The sequence below is a fragment of the Cricetulus griseus genome, assembly GCF_003668045.3.
Source record: "Cricetulus griseus strain 17A/GY chromosome 1 unlocalized genomic scaffold, alternate assembly CriGri-PICRH-1.0 chr1_0, whole genome shotgun sequence".
In the NCBI taxonomy this organism is placed as follows: Eukaryota; Metazoa; Chordata; class Mammalia; order Rodentia; family Cricetidae; genus Cricetulus; species Cricetulus griseus.
The window spans coordinates 159,018,144-159,040,900 of record NW_023276806.1 but is presented as its reverse complement, the minus strand read 5'-3'; the positions used below and the strand labels follow the sequence as shown (position 1 = coordinate 159,040,900).

At 41.5% G+C, this 22,757-nt stretch overlaps 1 protein-coding gene across 1 annotated transcript in view; it reads left to right on the top strand.

Moving 5' to 3' along the window:
- Cfap54 (cilia and flagella associated protein 54) overlaps window positions 1-22,757 on the top strand; it is a 293,678-nt gene that overhangs the window by 66,200 nt on the left and 204,721 nt on the right. The window contains 3 exon segments of the mRNA XM_035451711.1: window positions 7,785-7,961; window positions 12,926-13,018; window positions 13,239-13,424. Coding sequence (XP_035307602.1) covers window positions 7,785-7,961; window positions 12,926-13,018; window positions 13,239-13,424 — 456 coding nt within the window.

Genomic DNA, 22,757 nt, shown 5'->3' with positions numbered 1-22,757 from the left:
ACGTTGAATACTGACGGAACACTGAGTAGACAATGATGAGGGTACTGGGAGGAGAAAGAACACTCCAGGCAGAGAGTAATGTGTGCAGAGTCTCAAGGGTCTAGAAGTCGTGGAGCCCTGGTAATCCTGCACGGCTTTCACGGTGAAGGTCTTGGATGTGGCAGGGCAGGAAGAGGTTGGGGAAAGATGGTAATGCCTGAGACCAGATAGAAAGTAGAGAGGCGTCCAAAGAGCTCTTCCATGGCAGGCTAAGGGCTGTGGAGGGATGGATGCTGTCATTGTTCAAGGTCGGGGAGTCCATCCTGGCAGTATCAGGGAAGAGATTTTGATTTCCAGCATTTGAGTTGGGGATGGAGATTGACGGCAGTGTGGGTGGTCTGAACCAACAGGGTCAAGAAGTCTGATTCTGGTTGGAAGATTTCTGGGTGTGTTCAGATCTATTTTCTCGGTTGACACTTCATGGCTGTTTGCTTAGAGGACATTGGTACTCCAGTCCCATTTCTATGGAGAATAAGATGTAATTTCTTTTAAAAAAAAAACTGTTGTTCCCTGGGCTAAGCCCACATGCCTTTGGAGCCTGAAGAGATTGAGACCTTTGATGTTTTCTTCCTATTTCCATTATATGCCGTTTCCTTGTTACAGCTCTACTTCTGCTGGGGCTGGGGAGGAAGAGGGTGGAGAAAGGAAGTCTTAGGTTTCCAGGTCCTTTTATTCCCTAAGACTGTATGAACTCGAGAAGAAAAAATATGAGTATAATGCCCTCCTAAGAAGCCCCATGAGATGTGTTTAGAGGTGCTATTCTTTACAGGGGATCCCCACTAAGGGATTTTACTGGCTGACAGCATGTTGAATATTTATGCTGAGGCCCTGAATCTTTGGGAGCCACCCCTGCTCCTAGGTGGCAGTTTTCATCCAAGTGTTATGGTGTCACGATCGCTCCTTGGGGCACTCTCTTAAGCTGTGATGTTATGACTCAAATAATTGTCAAACTTTCTTTCCTTTAAAAAGACAAATAAACTTCTTTCCCTTGGCAATCATTCTCTCCTGAAGAATATCACAAAATGTTTTACATTATCAGGGTCCTGTAACAAAATTGTCCCCAAATCAGTAATTGATATGTCACCTGATATCATAAAAAGGTATGAAAAGCTTGGGTCTCCTAGGAACTCTTAAATAATTCATACTCTGTTTTGGTTTTTCAAAAGTTTTCTGCCCTTGTGGATCCATATAATCGTATCAAGTGTCTGTGATTCCAAACCAATTAAAAGTGAACCAATTTGTTGCCACAGACAAGGGATAGACTTTTGATAGCGTTAGCTTCCCAAATGGGATGAATGGCTTCTTTTCCTGTTTAGAGGAATGAATTTATCCCATTCTCCTGCCTTAGCTATTTGACTCTGTTAATCTGCTTTGGCTTTGCACATTGTGCCATTCCTTTATTGTACAGGATGACACCTAGCACCTCTACTGGATGCTTTTCTCCTTTTGAGTCGAGCAGCCACCATGTGGTTTATGTTAGACACTTAGTTCACTGGGGAGTCTACCAGATAACCTTTTGGCATCTTAGCAGATAACATCTTTCACTGGAAAGTGGCTTGAGATGCTCCTGAGGGATTTCAGGGCAGTGTTCTATGATGCTGCTCCCTGCATTTCCCTTTCCAAATATCACTGAAGGAGGAATTACTTCCTCCTCATTAGATATGATCAGGTAGAGTGGGGATGCCAAAGGTGTAAAAGGGTCCTATTGATTGCTCCCTCCTTGGAAGATGAACCTTCAATAGCAACATGAAAAGACTGTACCCACCCCAGTAGCAACCCCTTGCTGAGGAAAAGGAGTCTTTCTGTGCCCCCTGTAAGGGAATGGAGCTTACAACCCCTCTGTGTGCTGATGAGAAGGCAGTGACCCTGTTCTGGGGATCCGCTGTCCCTCTGATCCACACTGTAGCTTCTGTTGCAAAAAAACACAACTGCTGTATCTACTCTTCTCCTAATGCTCTCTGCCAGAGCCAATGCTAACCCGTAGCTGACATAAAATCAACAGTGACAAATCCTGGTGCAAGCACCCCAGCTCTAAGTAAAGGAGCCTTGTGGCTTAGAGATTCATTTTTATTATCGGTACAGAATGTAATCGTATAGCCTCATTTTGGAAGCAGAGCTACGAGGGAAACCAGAGCCATTGAAACTTCTAGTAAGTCCCGGCTTTAATATTTTCAGAATTTATGTCTATAATTCTATCCTATGAACTGAACTGGTAGTAATTGAGGTTATTTCTTTTTCTTATTTATGGAATTTCAGTCAACTCAATCCTATTTGTTTTTCTTGAGGGAAGTGTGACTTTTTTTTTCTTTGAGACTCTCTCAGTCCTTTGTGTGTGTTCTCTACTGAAGTCTTTCTTGTGGAAGAGCAGAGGCCTTTCTGATTCTGACCTCCCTCTAATGAGTGAAGGGAGCTGGCAAAAACACCTTGGCCTAAGTATGGCCATTTTAGTTCCAGACTCCATTTTATCTGCAAGGTAAAATAATGTTCAGGTTCCCAAGCCCTGGAGGAGCTGAGAACTTTCCAATGGCTGACCCCCTAAACCATAGAAATAGTTGTTATGCATCTTTAGTTCTCTAGAAACATGGCTGTCCCTAACAACAGAAGGAACAAATGAATCTGATTGGTTGGACTGAAAGGCTTGCATTGCATGTTGGTTGACAATGATGGAACACTCAAGGAAGACCCTAATTTCTAAATCCAGATTGGTGAAAATTGTAACTGTAACTTGACAACAAATGTTGGTGATTTTTGTGCTTATAAACCCTACTTCAGCCCCTGCTTGGCGCTGCTGGAGAAACAAGACTCCCGGATACTTGTCCTGGAGCCCTGATCCATGAGTGACCCACTTATGTGGTGATTTTTTTTTTTTTTTTAAATCTCTGGAACCCATAAGCGTTGTCTCTCTCCTTCCTCGTGGTCAAGTTACAGTTACAATTTTCACCAATCTGGATTTAGAAATTAGGGTCTTCCTTGAGTGTTCCATCATTGTCAACCAACATGCAATGCAAGGCTAGGTGTAGCAATGAAGTCATGGCTTGAATCCTGGGTTTCAAACACCGACAGCAGATTTGGGCATAGTTGCACAGTAGGAATTTTTCTTTTTATCTATCTCAAAGGTACAGTGGTTTGCCTTCCCAAGTTTTTTTTTTTTTTTCAGCTTATCTTTGCATTTCAATACAGTAGCATGGTGTTAGGAGTATAGGGTTTGGTTAGAATTCTGGTTCTGCCAAAGAATGGTTGTATGTCCTGTGTCTTAAAATATTCACCTATTAAGTGGTGCACACCTTTAATCCCAGCGCTTGGGAGGCAGAGGCAGGCAGATTCCAAGTTCCAGGCTATACATACTACATAGTGAGACCATGTCTCCAAAAAACCAAAACCAAACAACAAACCAAAACCAAAACAAAATAGTAAAATATTCGTCTATTAAAGGGAGGTTCTTAGAAAGACTTGATGAAATGGCGCATATAAAATTCTTAGCTTTTCCCACAAGTGTTAGCCATTATTATTGTGATTGTTGTCATTATTACTCTGTCCTTCACTTTCAGCACTCTTTAGCATTTGGTTGGAATTATTATCTGACCCTCAGCTGTATTTATCAACATAAGATGACACATCACTTTCCATGTCTTCTCTGAGAGTCATCTTTGAAGCCATGTCTTTTATTCTCAGCCATATTCCTGGCCAAGGTTCTTGGGAGATGACTTGATCTACTTCTCATCTTCTGAGGTGTACATCCTCACACTGGGACCCACAATGTACCTCCGGGAGGGCTCCCAGACAGGAGTGAATGTGGTGCTCCATCCCTCAGCTTTGTGACAGCTGTTGGCGTACATCTTAATTGTGCCCTCAGGATTGCATTCCATCTTTCCATTAGTGTCCTGATGCACTGTGGGTGTCAGGCCCGTGTCAAATGTATTTAATGTCAGCCTGTCTCCATAAGCACTGGCACACTTCTGAAGAGAGGCAGGTCTCATTTTCTCTAATGGAAACTAGAGGCAGAGACATTTGCACTCACATAAAAATACTTGGGGCCTGAGTTTTTGCACCCAATGATACACAGATGGCCATGAGAAGCCCCTTCCCCTGAATGCTGCTGAGGAAGTCCCTTGGCATTGTGAGTCCTGACTAACCTTCTCCCTTGGTTGGTAAAGTGTCATTTCTTCCTTTAGGTTTGGTGAGCCCTTCTGATTTCCAAGGGCTGTCAGGAGAGCACTGAGGTTAGCTATTTTCATCATCTGACATGTCTGGGAAAGCAAGTTTCCTAAAGAGCTAAGACTGGGAATGGCTGTCCAGATTTTACAGTTTCGAGACCTAGTTATTCCAGAGCATTGTTGTAGATAACACTCATGTCTTTATTGAAACCCTTTCAAAATTGAGTATAGCTGCTTTAGGGAATTTTCCCTTCTTGATTTTGCCCCCCAGATATTTCCTTCTGTTTGGCTGAAGGTCTTAAATCACCCCCAGACACCTTCTCATGAATGAACCTTACTAGCAACTGCAGGATTTGTCTTACTGGGTTAGGACTTTATTTTTTTAAAAAGCATTAGACTTTGCCTTCAGTTCTGTCATGGAATTCATTTGACTGAAATCTAGGACTTCACCGTGGACTTTTCTTTCACTACTTTTTGATACAAACTTTGATATTTCTGCTAGCATTTTAAACTGGGCCACAGGATCTGAGTCAGAGATTTCCTCTTAGAGTTGGCCAAGATGCAGTCAGAACATTTTTATCATGTAGTTTAAAATGTATCATAGTGAACACCCTTCTCCACCATCATGGTTTAGTTCAACTTTCATTTAGAACACAGTGATTGAGTCCGGAGAGATAAATAAAGCACTGGTCTTGCCATCAAGGCATTCATAACAAGGCATGCACATTTGAGTACACAGATAACATATGATCTTGTTATTGAAGTAAAGTTATTAGAGATGAATAGGGAGATCCCTGAGAACACGGGGCTATTACGGAGATGCCAGCAGAGGTGATGCTTGAGCAGGTCTCAAAGCAGCAGAGAAGATGTGATGCTGTCTGGGAAGGGGACAATTTCCTGGAAGGTTGTGGTTTTAGAGGTTTAGGCTAAATAGAGAGGTACATAAGAAAGTAAAAGAGTAGATGAGAAAATACAGCTAGAAGATATGCTCATGACCATTAGAAAAATTCCTGTGGAGAAGCTTGTCCTTCAGTAGATACTAGAGGTTGTTTTCAAAGTCAAGGCCAGAAGTTGAGGAGCCCAGAGACTGAACAAAAAATGACTTACTTTTTATAAGAGAGTAGGCTGTTGGTCAGATGCAGCAGTTGGTTGGTTTGGGAAAGGAATTGAGGTAAAATTACCCTTCAGAATGAGCTTTAATAGGTGCTTCAGCCTTGTGACCCCTGGGATGTGATCACATTTTGAGGCTGGAGAGAGCTAGGAGAGACATCCTAGCAGAGGAAGCATGAAGGGGCCTTCAGTCAGAGAGACAGTCTTCCTGTGGAAAACATGGAGAAGTGCCTTATCAGGAGAGATAGCTTGAAGTGTTAGAGTGGGAGAGACAGCTGCCAGGATGCACGATAGGCATCCTGAAAGAAAAGCCTTCATATTCCCTGAACATAGGGTGCTTTCTGACTTTGGTAGACTTTCATGGGGCGGATCAGAAGTTCCACACCAGAAAAATTTAGCTCGGCCTTCTCAAGGGGCTGAGGAGTCTGGTGCTGGGTAAGAAAATAAGCATATTGCAGCGCTGAGGAGAAGACAATTGAGGTGCAACACATCATGATGCCCCATCAAGTGTCTGTGTCCCAGAGGGCATGCATGGCCTGACTTCTGTGGGGAGATGACAGGTCTCAGGAGAGTCCAGCATGTGTCATTCTTACCTGAAGCACTGGTTGACAGTTCTTAGGAGTGCCCATAGCATTTGTTAATGTTATATACAGTCACTCTACTTCTGGAGTTTTATTTTGTGTTAGTGGATCATCCCGGCTACTATGTAAGACACCCCATTCTGAGTGAAAGAAAAGCAAGGCCCTTTCTGAGTTGGCCTTGCTTATGGCTAAGACTTGGGACTGCAAGTGCAGAATCGCTTCCCAAGCATCAGAAAAGTAGAATTTTAAAACCTGGATCATTGCAGATGCATATTAGTTACTTCTAGTGCTTTTAGAGCTGGGTGCTGCCACTGAAATAAAACATAAAAATGACAAGTTAATTTTCATTTTATATAGGCCAACCTTTATTATTTGAGGAAAAACCATGTCTGGGGCTCAAGTCTTACAATCTATACTTGCATGGGCTGCTAGTTTGAGCATTCAGCCTTGAGGCAGACATAAATGTCATGTCCAGTCTCTTCTCCAAATGGAAACCTCAAGCGCTACATGTCTCCTGTAGGAGAAGAAACAAGGGCGTCTTGTAACAGAATGGGAGCACTTGGGATTTGGCAGACAGACATTTGCCTTCTTAACCGTAGGAGCTTCTCTTTCATTGTCACCAGGGTAGAGCTTCAAGAATACAATGGAATGATAGCCTTCCATATCTTTTGGGGCGTCACGTGAAATTCCTTTAGTGTTTTATTAGGAAAACCAAGAGTGCCATTTTAGTATTTTGTCTATTAACTAAACTTAATATTTTAATGATGCTAATGACTTTTCCTATTTATTGAGTTTTTGAGAATTAGAAGTATATGTTTAAAATGTTTAAATGTCTTTAAAAATAGTTATGGCTTTTTATTTTATGTGCATGAGTATTTGCCTGAATATAAATATGTGCACTGTGTGTATGCCTGGTGCATGCAAAGGCCATCGGATCCCTGAAACTAGGATTATAGGCAGTTGTGAGCTACTATGTAGGTGTTGGGAACAAGCCTGGGTCCTCTGGAAGATGAACCACCAAACTCTCTCTCCACCCTGTTAAATATCTTATAAAAGTGAGCTGCCATGTGGGTTCTGGGAATTGAACCTGGGTCCTCTGAAAGAGCACTGACTGCTCTTCCAAGGTCTGGAGTTCAATTCTCAGCGTCTGTAATGAGATCTGGTGCCTTCTTCTGGCAGGCATCCATACAGAACATTGTATACATAATAAATAAATAAACTAAGAAAAATAAATATGTTTGGTTTACCTTTGATTATTGAGACTAAAATATTACTATCATTATTTTAGCTAGTGTTACCAGTATTGCTAGGAAGTTTCCATATCACTGGGTGATGCAGTTCATCTGGCTTTTAAAATACTGTTTACATCTGAAAGTTAGGCATTGTCTCTGTGTATAACTGTTTGAAATAGTGATTGCTTGCCTTCAGAATTACAGAATTAGCATTTTTGTCTATTTTAACTTTGTTTTGGTGATATAAACTCTTAATGACATTCCTTTCACAAATCACATGTATCAATAGTCGTGTTTCTTGAGAGTCACTTTGCAGGTTGAGTTAAGGGTAGGATGTGGTTTATCTGTGGAAAGACAAGTGTCTGTGGTATAAACTTTCAAAGCATAATAAAGTGTGATGGTAGATATCCAGAGGATTGCTAAGCCAAAAATGCCTCCTATTAATATATGGCCATCACACTTAGACCTGTGCATCTGATCCTGTTGAGGCTCATTTAGTAGTCTTTTATTGTCCAGCAAAAACCATATTGACATATATATGTATGCCTCTGCGGTTCAATAAATGAATGGCATATAGAAGGATAGCATTTACCACAGGGGAATTCTACAAATATAAAGGCGGCTCAAGCTCCTGAAATGTATTTTTCTATTTTCACACTTCGTTACAGGAAGCGTATGCCTTAATTGAGAAGCTCGAAGCAGAACAAAATGCCCTATATTCCTATCAGAATTACTTGGAGAATTCAAAAACAAAGAAGAGCAGGATCCCTCCCCCACCCATCCTGCTGGCCAGAACCCACTGCTCCGTGACTCTGAAACCTGCTCCGTTCATTTCAGATGTTAAGGTACGTTGCCTGTCCTGAGTGGTGCCCCATGCCATGCAACGTAAGTGCTTTTATGACCATAACAACTCTGGGTATCACTGTTTGCAGCACCTGAATAGTCTTATTTATAAGCACTGAACATCAGATGGGTGTATTCATGTCTCGTCTACACTTAATTTATTCATGATATTTTCCTTTATGAATTGCGCTGGAAAGCTATCTCAAACACACAGTAAGGAGAAGCAGTGGAAAAATCTTTCGCTCTCCGTGTCTTTGTCATAGTGACACTTGTATGCTGACATTGTGCTCAGGGTAGAAGGCTGAAGTAGACTCAGAGGGAAGTTGGAAAGGGGGTAGTTCCTCTGAGAACCAACACTGGAGATGAAACAACTGGACATGGGAAGGTCTAGAGCATTGGTTCTCAACCTGTGGATCCCGACCCCTTTGGAGTCGAATATTGGATTTTTACATTATGACTCATTACAGTAGCAAAATTACAGTTATGAAGCAGCCATGAAAATCATTTTATGGTTGAGGGGGTCACCACAACATGAGAGACTGTTTTAAAGGGTCGCAGCACAAGAAGTTGAGAGCCATTGGTCTAGAGATTCTGTGTAAATTCCCCTCAAGTCACCGTGGAAACCAGTGACAATCCAAATGTCTCTTCAGGCACGAGTCTTTTTGCCTTTACTAGGATGAACCTCTTCTCCCGTCCCTGAGTCCCAGAACTCAGCCTAAATGGGAATAACACTTGGGATTTCATTTCCCAACAAGAAATTGGCTCCAGCTAGTTTATATTTTAAATATTGCCCTTTCCTCTTTAGGTGCTCTTTGATGTTGTACTACAATACAATCCTATCTTTGACTATCTTTAGGGCATTTTGCACACAGAGACTTTGAAGTCAAGCGCATTTAAGTTTAAAACTCCAGCTCCACTCCTTACTGGCAATGCAACTTTAGAAAGGCCAAAACAGTTTGAAGATTTCTTTTCATTTGTGAAGCCTGTTTATCATGAAAAGAACCTGAGATAGGAATGGAGATGTATGTAGTTAGCAGAGGGCTTGTCCTGCATAAAATCCTTGTTCTGTCCCTAGAGCCACACTAACTAGGTGTGGTGCCACGTGCCTTTAATCTCAGAACTTTGGATATGGAGGCAGAAAGATCCGTTCATGGTGAACACTGGCTTCACAGCAAGTTCAAGGCCATCGTGAGACCATGTTTAGTTGAGCCAGCTGGGTGGTGGTGGCAGTGAGTGCCTTTCATCCCAGGGATGGGGAAGCAGAGGCAGGTGGATATCTGTGAGTTTCAGGCCACCCTGGTCTACAGAGTGAGTTCCAGGACAGCAGGGCTACACGGAGAAAGCCTGTCCCGAAAAAACAAACAAACAAACAAACAAACACAAGAGAGGAAATAAATGGAACTGATATATAACATTCTCAACATATTAGCTGATGACTTTCTGCTTTTGTTAAACACATGTAATAGAGTTTATCAGAACAATTACTGGAGTCATAGGCTGTGATTGCATTACTAGGTGATATTTTTCATTAGTTCTATACAAGGAGCTTTTCTTGAATGTCTGTTAGCTGTCACGTTCTGTGGAAGGAAACAGGCACCAAGCGAAACGTGGATAAAGTGTAGCTCATCTTGAGTGACTTTAGATGGATGAGGTGGTCTTTCTTGAGCACATTGTCACTTTCATGTTGTTTTGTTCTTTGAAATTGTGGGAGTAGAATAGCATCATTTTAGAGCTAGGAGTTCAACCTTGGAGATTTTGGAAGCCTGTAGTAAGAGGAAGTGCTTCACTGATTTTAGGAATTAGTACACAATGCAGGATGTAGAACTTACTGTTTGTTTTCAAATATTTTTGTTTAACCCAAACTTTAGTTTTTCAGTATTACTATTTAGTGAATGTTTTATTTTATATTGCTTGAACATGAGAAGACATTAGACCTCATGTTTGATCCAAAGCTCTAGTGCTTTTTAGTGGCAAGTAAGCAATAACATTTATGTAAATTACTCATTGAAAGAGCTGGTTCAGAAAGGTTCACCCTTTGCTTCCTCTTTGTCACCACTAGGTGGTGCTGTGGGCTTATGTAAGTTGGCTGATTTGCTGGTTTGGCCGTCTTTTGTTTTAGTGAAAACTCTTCTTCAGGCTTGTTTTCATTAAAATCTGTTTCTATAGCTGCAAATGCTAATGTTACTTACATTGTCTATAAAATCTTATTTCCAAAGTTAGCGATTTGTTCACACCGTCTCTATTCTTATGTAGATTCTAATTACACATTGCTTCTTTGTGTTACACAAACTAGGAGCAAAATAAAAACATAAAATCTGCTTGTAAAAATGCTTTTAGAGAGAATTTGCCTTCTAGATTCTGGTTTGTGTGGTATAATTTAGACCAATAACAAGCTGCCATACAACACAGCCTTTCTGCCCGTCCCCCAACCCAGAGAGAGTGAACTTTTTTTGTGTGTGTGTGCCTAATCAAGAGATATTAAGTCCATTATTTTGGTGTTGGTGTTATGTTTTGTTTGGGAGATTCATTTGAGTTTCATCCTTGTGTTCCAGCCTCCAGTTTCTCAGCATTCTCTCTCCTCTCCTTCTCTTTCTGCTCATGCTGACTGGCACTCTTAATTAGTGATATATGTCATAGTCACCAGAGAAGTTATCTTGGGAACCACAAAGGGACAGCGCTTGTACCAGAAAGCCTCACCGGTTGAAGCTACAGAGCCTTGGGTGGCTTGGCTATTGATAATTCTAGAAAGTAATCAATTCTGTAAAACTATTCTTTTAAAAAGTGACCTAGAGTGAGATCAGGGTTGAGATTAGCATGTGTCTTAGGGCCTCACTTCCCTCGATTCTTTACCGTGTTGTTTTTGTCACATGTACCTGTCACACGAAAACCTTTTAAATTGTGAACTCTGTTCCCATCTAGTCCTATTCTGAGTCCCTCAAGATGAAGTTGTCCTTGGCATCAACTTTTGTATCTGCATCTTGTCCCCCATGACAGTAGCAATTCCATCTCCAAGGGATGTGGTGGATATTCATCACATGGTTTTGACAAACACGCTAAAGACGCACACTGGAGAGAGCACAGCCTCTTGAGCAAATTCTGCTGGCAGAGCATGGAGAAGCCTGAGAGCAGAGCCTCGCCTCTTGCTGTTAGAAATCAATTCAAACCAGGTCAAAGACCTTAATATGAGATATGAAACTCTGAAAGTATTGGAGGAAGACACCTCCAGATGCAGGCACAGACTGAATCTGAGGAGGACTTTGTGAAAAGGACTGGGATCGCTCAGGAGGGGGGAAAAAAAGCAAGATTTGACAACTGGGATTTCATGAAATAAAAACAAAAGAACCTCTGTACAGCCAAGGAAGCAATCCAGTGAAGAGGCAGTTTATGGGATAGGAGAAAAGTCTTTGCTTGTCATATCTGTGATGGAGGCTGAATGTTTAGATGGTACCAAGGACTTAAAAGACTAAAACTGGGGCTAGGGAGATGCTCAGTGGTTGAGAGCACCCACTGCCTCTTGTAGAGGACCCAGGCATGGTTCCTGGCACCTGTATCGGGTGACTCACAAAGGCCTGTAACTCTAGAAATGAGCAGACAGTTCTCAAAAGATGAAGTGAATGAGGCCAACAGTCATATGAGAATGTTTACTCTTCTTAGCCACTAGGTATGGAGAGATGCCATCTCACCCCAGTCTCAATGACAATCATTAAGGAAACAAGTAACAGCAAACACTGGTGAGGATGCAGCAGAAGTGACTGCTCACACACTGTTGGAAGAAATAGAATTAGTGCGTATTCCTCCCCATGGTGTAAATTAGTGTGGAGACTCCTCAGAAAACAATATAGCTACCACGTGACCAAGTTCCACCCCCTCCTGGGTTTGTGCCAGATACACACCACAGAGGTGCTTACCCACCTATGTTTTCAGCCATATTCATAATAGCTACATCATGGAACCTGCCTAGTGTCTGCTGACATATAAATAGATGAAGAACATGTAGAATATATGCCCAATGGAATTCCATCCAGCCATAAAAAGAATGAATCGTATTGTTCTTCAGGAAAAAGGGGGGAGATCACTATATTAAGCAAAATCAATGGGACTCAAATAGACAAACGTTCTGTGTTTCTCTCATTTTCAAGTTCCAGCTTTATGTAGATGCATTAAATTATGCATGATATAGGGCATGGAAGCAGAGGGGAGCTGGGGGAGTGGATGAGAATAGCAGAAGGGGAAAGGGAAAAGAGTTAACATGCTCAAAGTTCTTGTTGCACTTGCATGAAAATGTCTTTATGAAACCCATCGCTATGCATGATGAATTTATGCCAATAAAAAGCAAAGTATATGCCAGTTTACTGATGTTACTTAAATCAAAGGACTGTTCAATTGATAGTAATTAAAGCAGGCAATAATGAGGGCTTGGGATGAATGGCTCAGTGGGTGAAAGTGCTGCCAAGCGAGCATAAGGATCTGGGTTCGAATTCCCAGAACCGACATAAAAGCCAGGCACACAGTGTGAGGGTTTGTAATCTTGTTCTTATGTGGAGCAGGGAGGATGAGATAGGAGAATCTCTGAAGGCTTGTGGGCCACCTAGCCTATTTTTTTTTTTTAATGTGGAAAAACAACAACGATTCTGTCTCAAAGGAGGAAGAAGGCAAAACTGTGTTTGTTCTCTTCCATACTCGAACTGTGTGCGCATGAGCAGTGCATGTACATACATACACGTACGTGCGTGCGAGTGAGCAAGTGAGCAAGAGAGCAAGATTATGAATAGTATTTTAGTCTTGATTGTCCTATGTAAGCAAACACCACATTTGTTGTTACTTTTTAAAGATGACATATGTACATATAAGTTTAGGTTTCATAGTTTAACAGATGAGTAGCTACTGTTCTCGTCAGAGGAGACCAAGTGCTGTTAGGGAGACCAAGTGCTGTTAGACCATGCTGATGGCTCTCTCTCCCCGCCAGGTGTCCTGGTACTGCATATTGGGTTGCAAAGCAGAAGGAAGCTATGGAAAAGTAAGACTAAACAACAACCGTCTTCCGAACTCAGGAGAAGCGGTATGTCATACTCTCTGTCAGGAGACTTTATTGAAGCCTCATTAATGACAGCCGAGTGTGTGTTCCTCCTATGAAGTCATTACAGCAGTGGATTGACACTAATTCCAAATCAAGTCACAACTAAGATCCAACAGTGAAGGAGAAAGGCTTATCCAATTATGATTTAATAGTCACATTGCCTTAATTTTCCAGTAAAAGCTGAAATGTTTCCGTCCCACAGATACCAGCTGATGGCAAAAGCATCTTTGAAATTAAAGGCTTAGAAACTAATGAAAAATATATATTTGCAATCGCTGCTTATTCTTCTAACGGGAAACTCATTGGTGATGCTGTTGGCGAGACAACTAAACCAATCCTCATTTACCCGCCTCTTTCTGCTGTCACTGCTCGGATGTACTTGACACAGGTAGAGAAGATGGCTGCTATTCACCATCTCTTTTTCTTTCTGTTAAGTATTTGCTAACTGATACCCGATGGAAGAAAAATCACAGTAGACATTCCACAGTGCCTGTGATATATATTTTCCATGATTGTGGTTTTCTTCATAAAACACAAGTTGTTGCTTCCCCTATCAATGAATTTGCCTTCTCATAGAACGTTTTCCCTGGGGCGTACAAATGTAATTTTAGACGTTTTGAAAAATACTGCAATGCATGTAAATAAATGTTATCTGTTACTACCAGAGTAGCAGATCTTACCCTGGGGCAATGTTGTCAATGCCTAGTGACACTTTTGGTTGTCACAACCTAGGAATGCTGCGGGTATCTCCTGAATAGAGGCTAGAGTTGCTGATATGTAGCATCCAGTGTGACAGGACAACCTTCTACAACAAAGAAGTACCCAACACATGCTGGGGATGTAACTCAGTAGTAATAGAATACTAGCCCAGCTTGTACAAGTCTGTGGGTTCAATCACAAACACTGTAAAAAATTGAATATAAAATGTCAGTAGCACCAGAATGAGAAACCCACATCCAGGGATAACTCTTTATTTTTGTGCTTCTATTTACCTATTAGCCATCCTATCTATCTATCTATCTGTCTGTCTATCTATCTATCTATCTATCTATCTATCTATCTATCTATCCATCCCTGCCATCTATCTATACATGCAATTGTATGTATGTATAATACTCATATATATGTATTAATTTCTATATATTATTTTAAACCATACATACTATTTTACATATTTTCTCTTGCTTTTTTTCTTTATGTTTTGTTTTTGTTTTTGTTTTTGTTTTTGTTTTTTCGAGACAGAGTTTCTCTGTGGCTTTGGAGGCTGTCCTGGAACTAGCTCTTGTAGACCAGGCTGGTCTCGAACTCACAGAGATCCACCTGCTTCTGCCTCCCGAGTGTGGGGATTAAAGGCGTGCGCCACCAACACCCAGCCTGTTTTTTTTTTTTTTTCTGTTTCAAGACAGGGTTTCTCTGTACAGTCCTGGCTGTCTTGGAACTCACTCTGTAAAACAGGCTGGCCTCAAACTCAGAGATTGTCTGCCTCTGCCTCCTGAGTGCTGGGATTAAAGGTGTGTGCCATCATGCCCAGTTGATATTTTCATTAACTAGGTAATTTTTATTTTTCTATTCCACTAGAAAATTTTCTATGAAGTACTCTTTAATGATTACAATTCATTGAATTGTTTTTTATTTTTTATTTTTTTGGTGTTTTCTGTTTTTTGAGACAGGGTTTCTCTGTGTAGCTTTGGAGTCTATCCTGGCACCGCTCTGGAGACCAGGCTGGCCTCAAACTCACAGAGATCTGCCTGCCTCTGCCTCCCTAGTGCTGGGATTAAAGGCATGCACCACCAAGGCCCAGCTGAATTGTTTTTTAAAATTAAAATATGATTATATAATCCCCTTTCATTTTCTTCCTTCTAACCCCCCATGCTCCCCCACCCTGTAGAATTCATGACTTCTTTTCTTTAACACTGTATTTAGCCTTGTGGATATGTTGTAGTTTCCTTAGTAATTCCTTACTGCTGGACATTTAGATACTCTTCAGTATTTTGTTAGTGTAAAAAAGCTAAAATATACATTACCGCATATGAATCTTTAACTGGACCCATGGCTACTTTTTCATGGTAAATTCATAGAAAGGAATTTAGGAGGTCAATGGAATCAGTTACACCCAAGTTCAGATTCAAACTCTTCATAGTAGCCATGTGGTATTGAGCCAGTGAGTTCCATGTGTGAAGGGAGGATAGCAATAGGATGTCCAAAGGTCTTAGGACTGTCAGTGGAGTATGTGTGTCAAAGATAACATTTTTCTCGCAGTACACACTGAATAAATATTATTATTATTAGTTATAAATGCTCCCATGATTAATCTTCTTGGTGAAATAGCTTCTGTCTGACTGAAGACATGCCACCTGTGAATAGGACACCAGAGTGACTCATTGACCTAGGTCTGAAGGATATAATTTTAAGCCTATTGTTGGCTGCAGAGTTGATAGCTTTCTAAATTTTATCATATTTCTATTGTGCTGTGCTATTTTTCTTTTAATAGTTGATTAGTATTATAAGCTTAGATCTTACTGGCATTTTATGTGATCCTATTTTTCAAAGAAAATGAAATTGAGAGAATTGCTAAAATTTGTCTAGCATTGGTGTAGCATGTCACACTGGCTCATGATTTTCTGGTATTTTGATTTTGTTAGAACTTAATATATTCTGTAATTTGCAGCCATGGAGTTATTGTGAGCCACTGAATATTTCATCAGGATCTAACTTTTCTCCCGGGAGGGGTTTGACTCTTGGGGTCCATTTGGCAGAACTTCCACTGAAAGTTAATACGATGAAGTCCAGGCCATTGTGGGGATAATGAGAAGTGCCATGGAGCAATGACCTGTGTCTCTTTATTGACACTGTATTTGCAGTGCTCCAGGTCACTCAAGATGGGTGATGCCCATGCTCCCATAATGCCAAATGGCTAAAGCAAAACCTCCTTAACTCTCAAATTTGAAGAATATGTTTTTATATATTCTAGGTTAATATAGACCTTTTCTTTTTAAAAGTGCAATCTGGTTTTCTTTCCTTCCTTTTCCCCCATTTTTTAAAATTAAAATTAGTAACAAGATTGTTTTAAATGTCAATCCCCATTCCCTCTCCCTCTCCTCCTCCCCAGTCCACCCCTAACACCATATCTATCCCATACCATTTCTGTTCCCTAGAGAGAGTGAGGCCTTCCATGGGGATGGTCTTAAGAGTCTGTCATATCCTTTGGGATACTGCCTAGGCCCGCCCCCGTGTGTCTAGGCTGAGAGAGTTTCCCTCTATGTTAAATGGGTTCCCAAAGTCCATTCCTATGCTAGGGATAAGTACTGATCTACTACAAGAGGCCCCATAGATATCCGAGGCCTCCTCACTGACCCCCACATTCATGGGGTCTGGATCAATTCCATGCTGGCTTCACAGCTATTAATCTGGGAGCCAAGAGCTCCCCCTTGTTCAGGTCAGCTGTTTCTGTGGGTTTTGCCAGCCTGGTCTTGACCCCTTTGGTCATCACTCCTCCTTCTCTGCAACTGGATTCCAGTTCAGTTCAGTGTTTAGATGTAGGTGTTGGCTTCTACTTCCACCAGCTGCTGGATGAAGGCTCTAGGATGGTGGAAAAGTCAGTCATCAATCTCATTATCAGGGCAGGGCATTTAAGGTAGTCTCTCCTCAGTTGCTTAGATGGTTACCTGGTGTCATCCTTGTATATCTCTGGACATTTCCCTAGTGCCTCATTTCTCTTTAAACCCATACTGATTCCCTCTCTGATGGTAGCTCTTATTTTGCTCTCCTCTAATCTACCCCCTATACAACCTTTCTGCTCCCTCATGTCCTCGTCACCCCTCCCCTTCTCCCCTTCTCATTCTCCTAGCTCCCTCTCCCCTCTCCCCATGCTCCCAATTTGCTCAGGAGATCTTGACCCTTTCCCCTTCTCTGGGGGACCATGTGTGTCTCTCTTAGAGTCCTCCTTGTTGCCTAACTTCTCTGGTGGTGTGGATTGTAGGCTGGCAATCATTTGCTCTATGTGTAAAATCCATATATGAATGAGTGCATATACCATGTTTGTCTTTTTGTGACTGGGTTACTTCACTCAGAATGTTTTTTTCTAGTTCCATTCATTTGCCTGTGAATTTCAAGATTCCATTGTTTTTTCCTCTGAGTAGTACTCCATTGTGTAAATGTACCATGTAGAAGACTGCAGATAGATCGATGTCTATCACCATGCACAAAATTTAAGTCCAAATGGATGAGAGACCTTAATATAAATGCAGCCACACTGAAGCTCTTAGAAGAGAAAGTGGGAAGTACCCTTGAACTAATTGGTACAGGAGACAGCTTCCTGAACATTACACCAGTAGCACAAACACTGAAATAGACAATTAATAAATGGGACCGCCTGAAACTGAGAAGCCTCTGTAAGGGAAAGGACACAGTCAGTAAGACAAAACAGCAGCCCACAGAATGGGAAAAGATATTCAGCAACCCCATATCCAACACTCCAAAATTTACAAAGAACTCAAGAAGCTAGTTTCCAAAACACCAAAGTATCCAATTAAAAAGTAGGGTACAGAACTAAATAGACAATTCTCAATAGAGGAATCTAAAATGGCTGAAAGACACATAAGAAAGTGTTCAGCATCCTTAGCAATCAGGGAAATGCAAATCAAAACAACTCTGAGAAACCATCTTACTCCTGTCAGAATGGCCAAAATCAATAACACCAATGACAGTTTATGCCAGAGAGGATGTGGAGAAAGAGGAACACTCCTCCACTGCTGGTGGGAGTGCCAACTTATACAGCCACTTTGTAAATCAGTATGGTGATTCCTCAGGAAAATGGGAATCAGTCTAACATAAGATCCAGCAATTCCACTCTTAGGCATATACCCAAAAGAAGCACATTCATACAACAAAGACATCTGTTTAACTATATCCATAGAAGCATTATTTGTAATAGCCAGAACCTGGAAGCAGCATAGATGTCCCTCAACTGAAGAATGGATACAGAAAATGTGGTACATTTACACAATCTGGTTTTGATAACAGTGGTTAGTTTTTAGTTTCAGGACAACCCTGTTCATTAAAATACATTATTGTATATATTATGTAGTAAAAGATGAGCTATTTCCCCAAATGCTTCTGGTTATCATGGCCTTGTAGAGGGTTTAGTTGTGCTTTTATTCTGCATTACTCAAGAAACATTAATAAAGTCAGGCAAATCTTTGACAGGTCTTCCATTAATGTAGAACACTAGTAATTTAGTCTGATTTTTAAAAAAGGAATCCTTTAGAATTCTATTATTTTGTGAATATTCCCTCATTTTTTCCCCAGATTTTTTTCATTTGAATTAGAAACAAGATTGTTTTACATGACAATCCCAGTTCCCTCTCCCTCCCAGCCTCCCCTACCAACCCCCCCAACTAAAACCCTACCTATCACATAATCCCTTCTGCTCCCTCTGGATGGTGAGGCCTTCCATAGGGTGTCATCAGAGTCTATCATATCCTTTGGGATAGGGCCTAGGCCCACCCCCGTGTGTCTTGGCTCAGGGAGTATTCCTCTATGTGGAATGGGCTCCCAAAGTCCACACCTATGCTAGGAATAAGTACTGAACTACTACAGGAGGTCCCGTAGATTTCCCAGGTTTCCTCACTGAAACCCATGTTTCTGGGGTCTGGATCAGTCCCATGCTGGTATCCCAGCTATGAGTCTGGGGACCAAGAGTTCCCCGATGTTCAGGTCAGCTGTTTTTGTAGGTTTCACTAGCCTGGTCTGGACCCCTTTGTTCTTCACTGGTCTGCATCTGGATTCCAGTTCAGTTTGGTGATTAGTTGTGGGTGTCTGCTTCTACTTCCACCAGCTGCTGGATGAGGGCTATTGGGTGGCATATAAGTCAGTCATCAAACCCATTATCTGGGGAAGGCATTTAAAGTAGCCTCTCCTCCATTGCTTAGATTGTTAGTTGGTGTCATCTTTGTACATCTCCAGACATTTCCCTAGTGCCTGAATTCTCTGTAAACCTAAAATGTCTCCCTCTATTGTAGTATCTCCATTCTTGTTATTTTCGGTTCTTCCCCTGACTCAACCTTTCTGCTCCCTCATGTCCTCTGCATCTCTCCTCTTCTCCCCTTCTCATTCTCCTAGCTCCCTCCCCCCTCTTCCCGTGCTCCCAATTTGCTCAGGGGATCTTGACCCTTTCCCCTTCTCCAGGGGACCATGTATGTCTCTTTAGGATCCTCCTTGTTTACTAGCTTCTCTGGCAGTGTGGATTGTAGCTGGTAATCCTTTACTCTGTGTTTAAAATCTGCATATGAGTGAGTACATACCATGTTAGTCTTTTTGAGATTGGGTTACCTCGCTCAGAATGGTTTCTTCTAGTTCCATCCATTTTCCTGAAAATTTCAAGATTCCATTTTTTTTTTCCTGCTGAGTAGTACTCCGTTTTGTAAATGTACCACATTTTCTCTATCCATTCTTCAGTTGAGGGACATCTAGGCTGCTTCCAGTTTCTGACTATTACATTTGGTGTTTTGGAGACTAGCTTCTTTGAGTTCTTTGTAAATTTTGGAGTGTTGGATATGGGGTTGCGAATATCTTTTCCCATTCTGTGGGCTGCTGTTTTGTCTTACTGACTGTGTCCTTTGCCTTACAGAGGCTTCTTGGTTTCAGGAGGTCCCATTTATTAATTGTCTATTTCAGTGTTTGTGCTACTGGTGTAATGTTCAGGAAGCTGTCTCCTGTACCAATTAATTCAAGGGTGTTTCCCACTTTGTCTTCTAATAGGTTCAGTATGGCTGGATTTATGTTGAGGTCTTTGATCCGTTTTGACTTAAGTTTTGTGCATGGTGATAGGCTTGGGTCTATCTGCAGTCTTCTACATGTCTGCAAGCAGTTATGCCAGCACCATTTGTTGAAGATATTCTCTTTGTTCCATTGTATAAATTTGGATTGTTTGTCAGAAATCAGGTGTTTGTAGGTGTGTGGGTTAATAACAGGGTTTTCAACTCTATTCCATTGGTCTACCTGTCTATTTTTATGCCAATATCAAGCTGTTTTCAGGACTATAGCTCTGTAATAGAGCTTGAAGTCAGGGATGGTGATGCCTCCAGAAGTTCCTTTATTGTACAGGGTTGTTTTGGCTATCCTGGGACTTTTGTTTTTTCCATATAAAGTTGAGAATTGTTCTTTCAAGTTCTGAGAAGAATTGTGTTGGGATTTTGATGGGGATTGCATTGAATATGTAGATTGCTTTTGGCAAGATTGCCATTTTTACTATGTTGATCCTACCTATCCAAGAGCATGGGAGATCTTTCCATTTTCTGGAATCTTATTTAATTTCTTTCTTTAGAGACTCAAAATTCTTATGGTACAGGTCTTTCACTTTTTTAGTTAGTTTTACCCCAAGATATTTTATGTTGTTTGTGGCAATTGTAAAGGGTGATGCTTCTCTGATTTCTTTCTCCACCAATGTGTCATCCGTATATAGTAGGGCTACAGATTTTTTTTGAGTTAATCTTGTATCCTGCCACTTTGCTGAAGGTGTTTATCAGCTGTAGGAGTTCCCTGGTAGAGTTTTTTGGGTCACTTATGCAGACTATCATATCATCTGCAAATAGTGAGAGTTTGACTTCTTCCTTTCTAATTTGTATTCCTTTGATCTCCTTTTGTAGTCTTATTGCTCTAGCTAGAACTTCAAGGACAATATTGAAGAGAGAGTGGACAGCTTTGTCTTGTTCCCAATTTTAGAGGAATTGCATTGAGTTTCTCTCCATTTAATTTGATGCTGGCTGTTGGCTTGCTGTATATTGCTTTTATTATGTTGAGGTATGTTCCTGTTATCCCTGATGTCTTCAAGACCTTTATCATGAAGGGGTGTTGGATTTTGTCAAAGGCTTTTCGGCATCTAGTGAGATGATCATGTGTTTTTTTTTTCCTCAGTCTTGTTTCATATTCCCTCATTTTTGGCCTCATTTCTGTTTACTGTCTTTAAAGCAGGTAGTAGTTAAAGAATGTATTTTCAACCTTCCTAATGCTGTGACCCTTTAACACAGTTCTTCTGGTTGTTGTGATCCCCAACCATAAGGTTATTTGTTGCTCCTTCATTACTGTAATTTTGCTCCTGTTTGAACCATAATGTGTATATATAATATACAGGATATGTGTGCCCCCACAGGGGTCATGACCTACACGTTGAGAACCACTGTCCTAAAGTTTCTTAGGTAGCAGATGGTAAGTCTGACTCTTGCATCAGCTCATATCTTTTTGCACCTCTCTCCACATTCCAGAAGTTCAAGCATTGGACATTGCTCTGTGCCCACTCTGAAAGCAGCATTGCTGTGCTGTGGACCCCTGTCTGCTCCCTGTCTCCTCTAGGCCCCTTCCCTTGCCCTGTACTATATATACTTAGTTCTCTATCAGTTTTCTCTTGTGTGTACCTGAGTTGGTGTGTTGGTAGGGCTTCCTGGTGAGACACAGCGCAGACTGAGGATGGCACATGCGTTCATTGTCACAGTAGCGGGGGAAGTGTTGCTCTTACATGTTCCCTTTTCAACAGATGAATTCATTAGAACCCATTGGTGTGTAAAGGATACCCCTTTGACCATGAGTTTAAATTTGAAAGAAAGAATTATGGGTGATTTAGTTAGCATTAACTGTCCACTTGACAGAGCCTAGAATCACTTGAAAAGTATCTCAGTTGAGCAATTGTGCTCATCAGGCTAGTCTGTGGATGTGTTTGTGGGGTTTCTTTTGATTGTCTTGATGGATATAGGATGGATGGGCCCAATGTGATTTGTGCTGTTCCCTAGGCAGATGGTCCTGGGCTGTAATAAAAGAAAGTTAGTGAAGAGGGTGCCAGCCAATGGTGTAGCATTCCCCCATGTTTTTTTCTTTGAGTTCTGTCTAAGGCCCTGCTCTGACTTCCCTCAAGAGGGACAGTATGACCTGGAGATATAAACTAAAATAACCCCTGCTCCATCAGCTGCATCTTGTCAGAGAGTTTATCACAGCAACAAGAAAGGAAGCAGGAGTGATGGGTGAAAAGTTAAGCCTTTCCTCGTAAGAAATTTCAGCTCCTCTCCCTTTCACCTTTTACCACCTCTCTCCTTTCTCATCTATTTATCGATGAACTAATATCTACTTTGCACCAGGCTTCATGTGCAATGCCATCTCTCCTTCCTAGGAAATGTGTTTTTTTACTCATCTGGCTTGTCAACACAATGGTGAGCCTCTGTAGATAATCTTACTTATGGATCCAGCTAAGGTCCTTATTGCACACTAGGGACCCAACCTGCCTCGGATAAGGCAGGCGTGGGCTGCCAAAGGCTGTGGGGTCAAGGCAGGGCTACACAGCATGAATCAAGGCTATCTACTAGCTGCCCATTGTAAGCAAGGCAAAAGTTGCCACTGCCCACATCTTACAGGCCTGGCCACTCTCACTATTCTCCTTGGTTCCCATACTCCAGCTGTAAGAGCTGACCTGCTGTTTATCAGAGAGAGTGTGTCTTAGCTAGTGTTTCTATTGCTGTGAAGAGATGCTGTGACAATGGCAACTCTTACAAAGGAAAGCATTTCATTCAGGCTGGCTTATAGGTCAGAGATTTAGTCCATTTTCATCATGGCGGGAAGCATGGAGAGGTAGTTGAGTTCTACATTCAGATTGGCAGGCAGCAGGAAGAGAGTGACACTGGGCCTGGCTTGAGGTCTGAAACCTCTAAGCACCCCTGTGACACACTTCCTTCAAGAA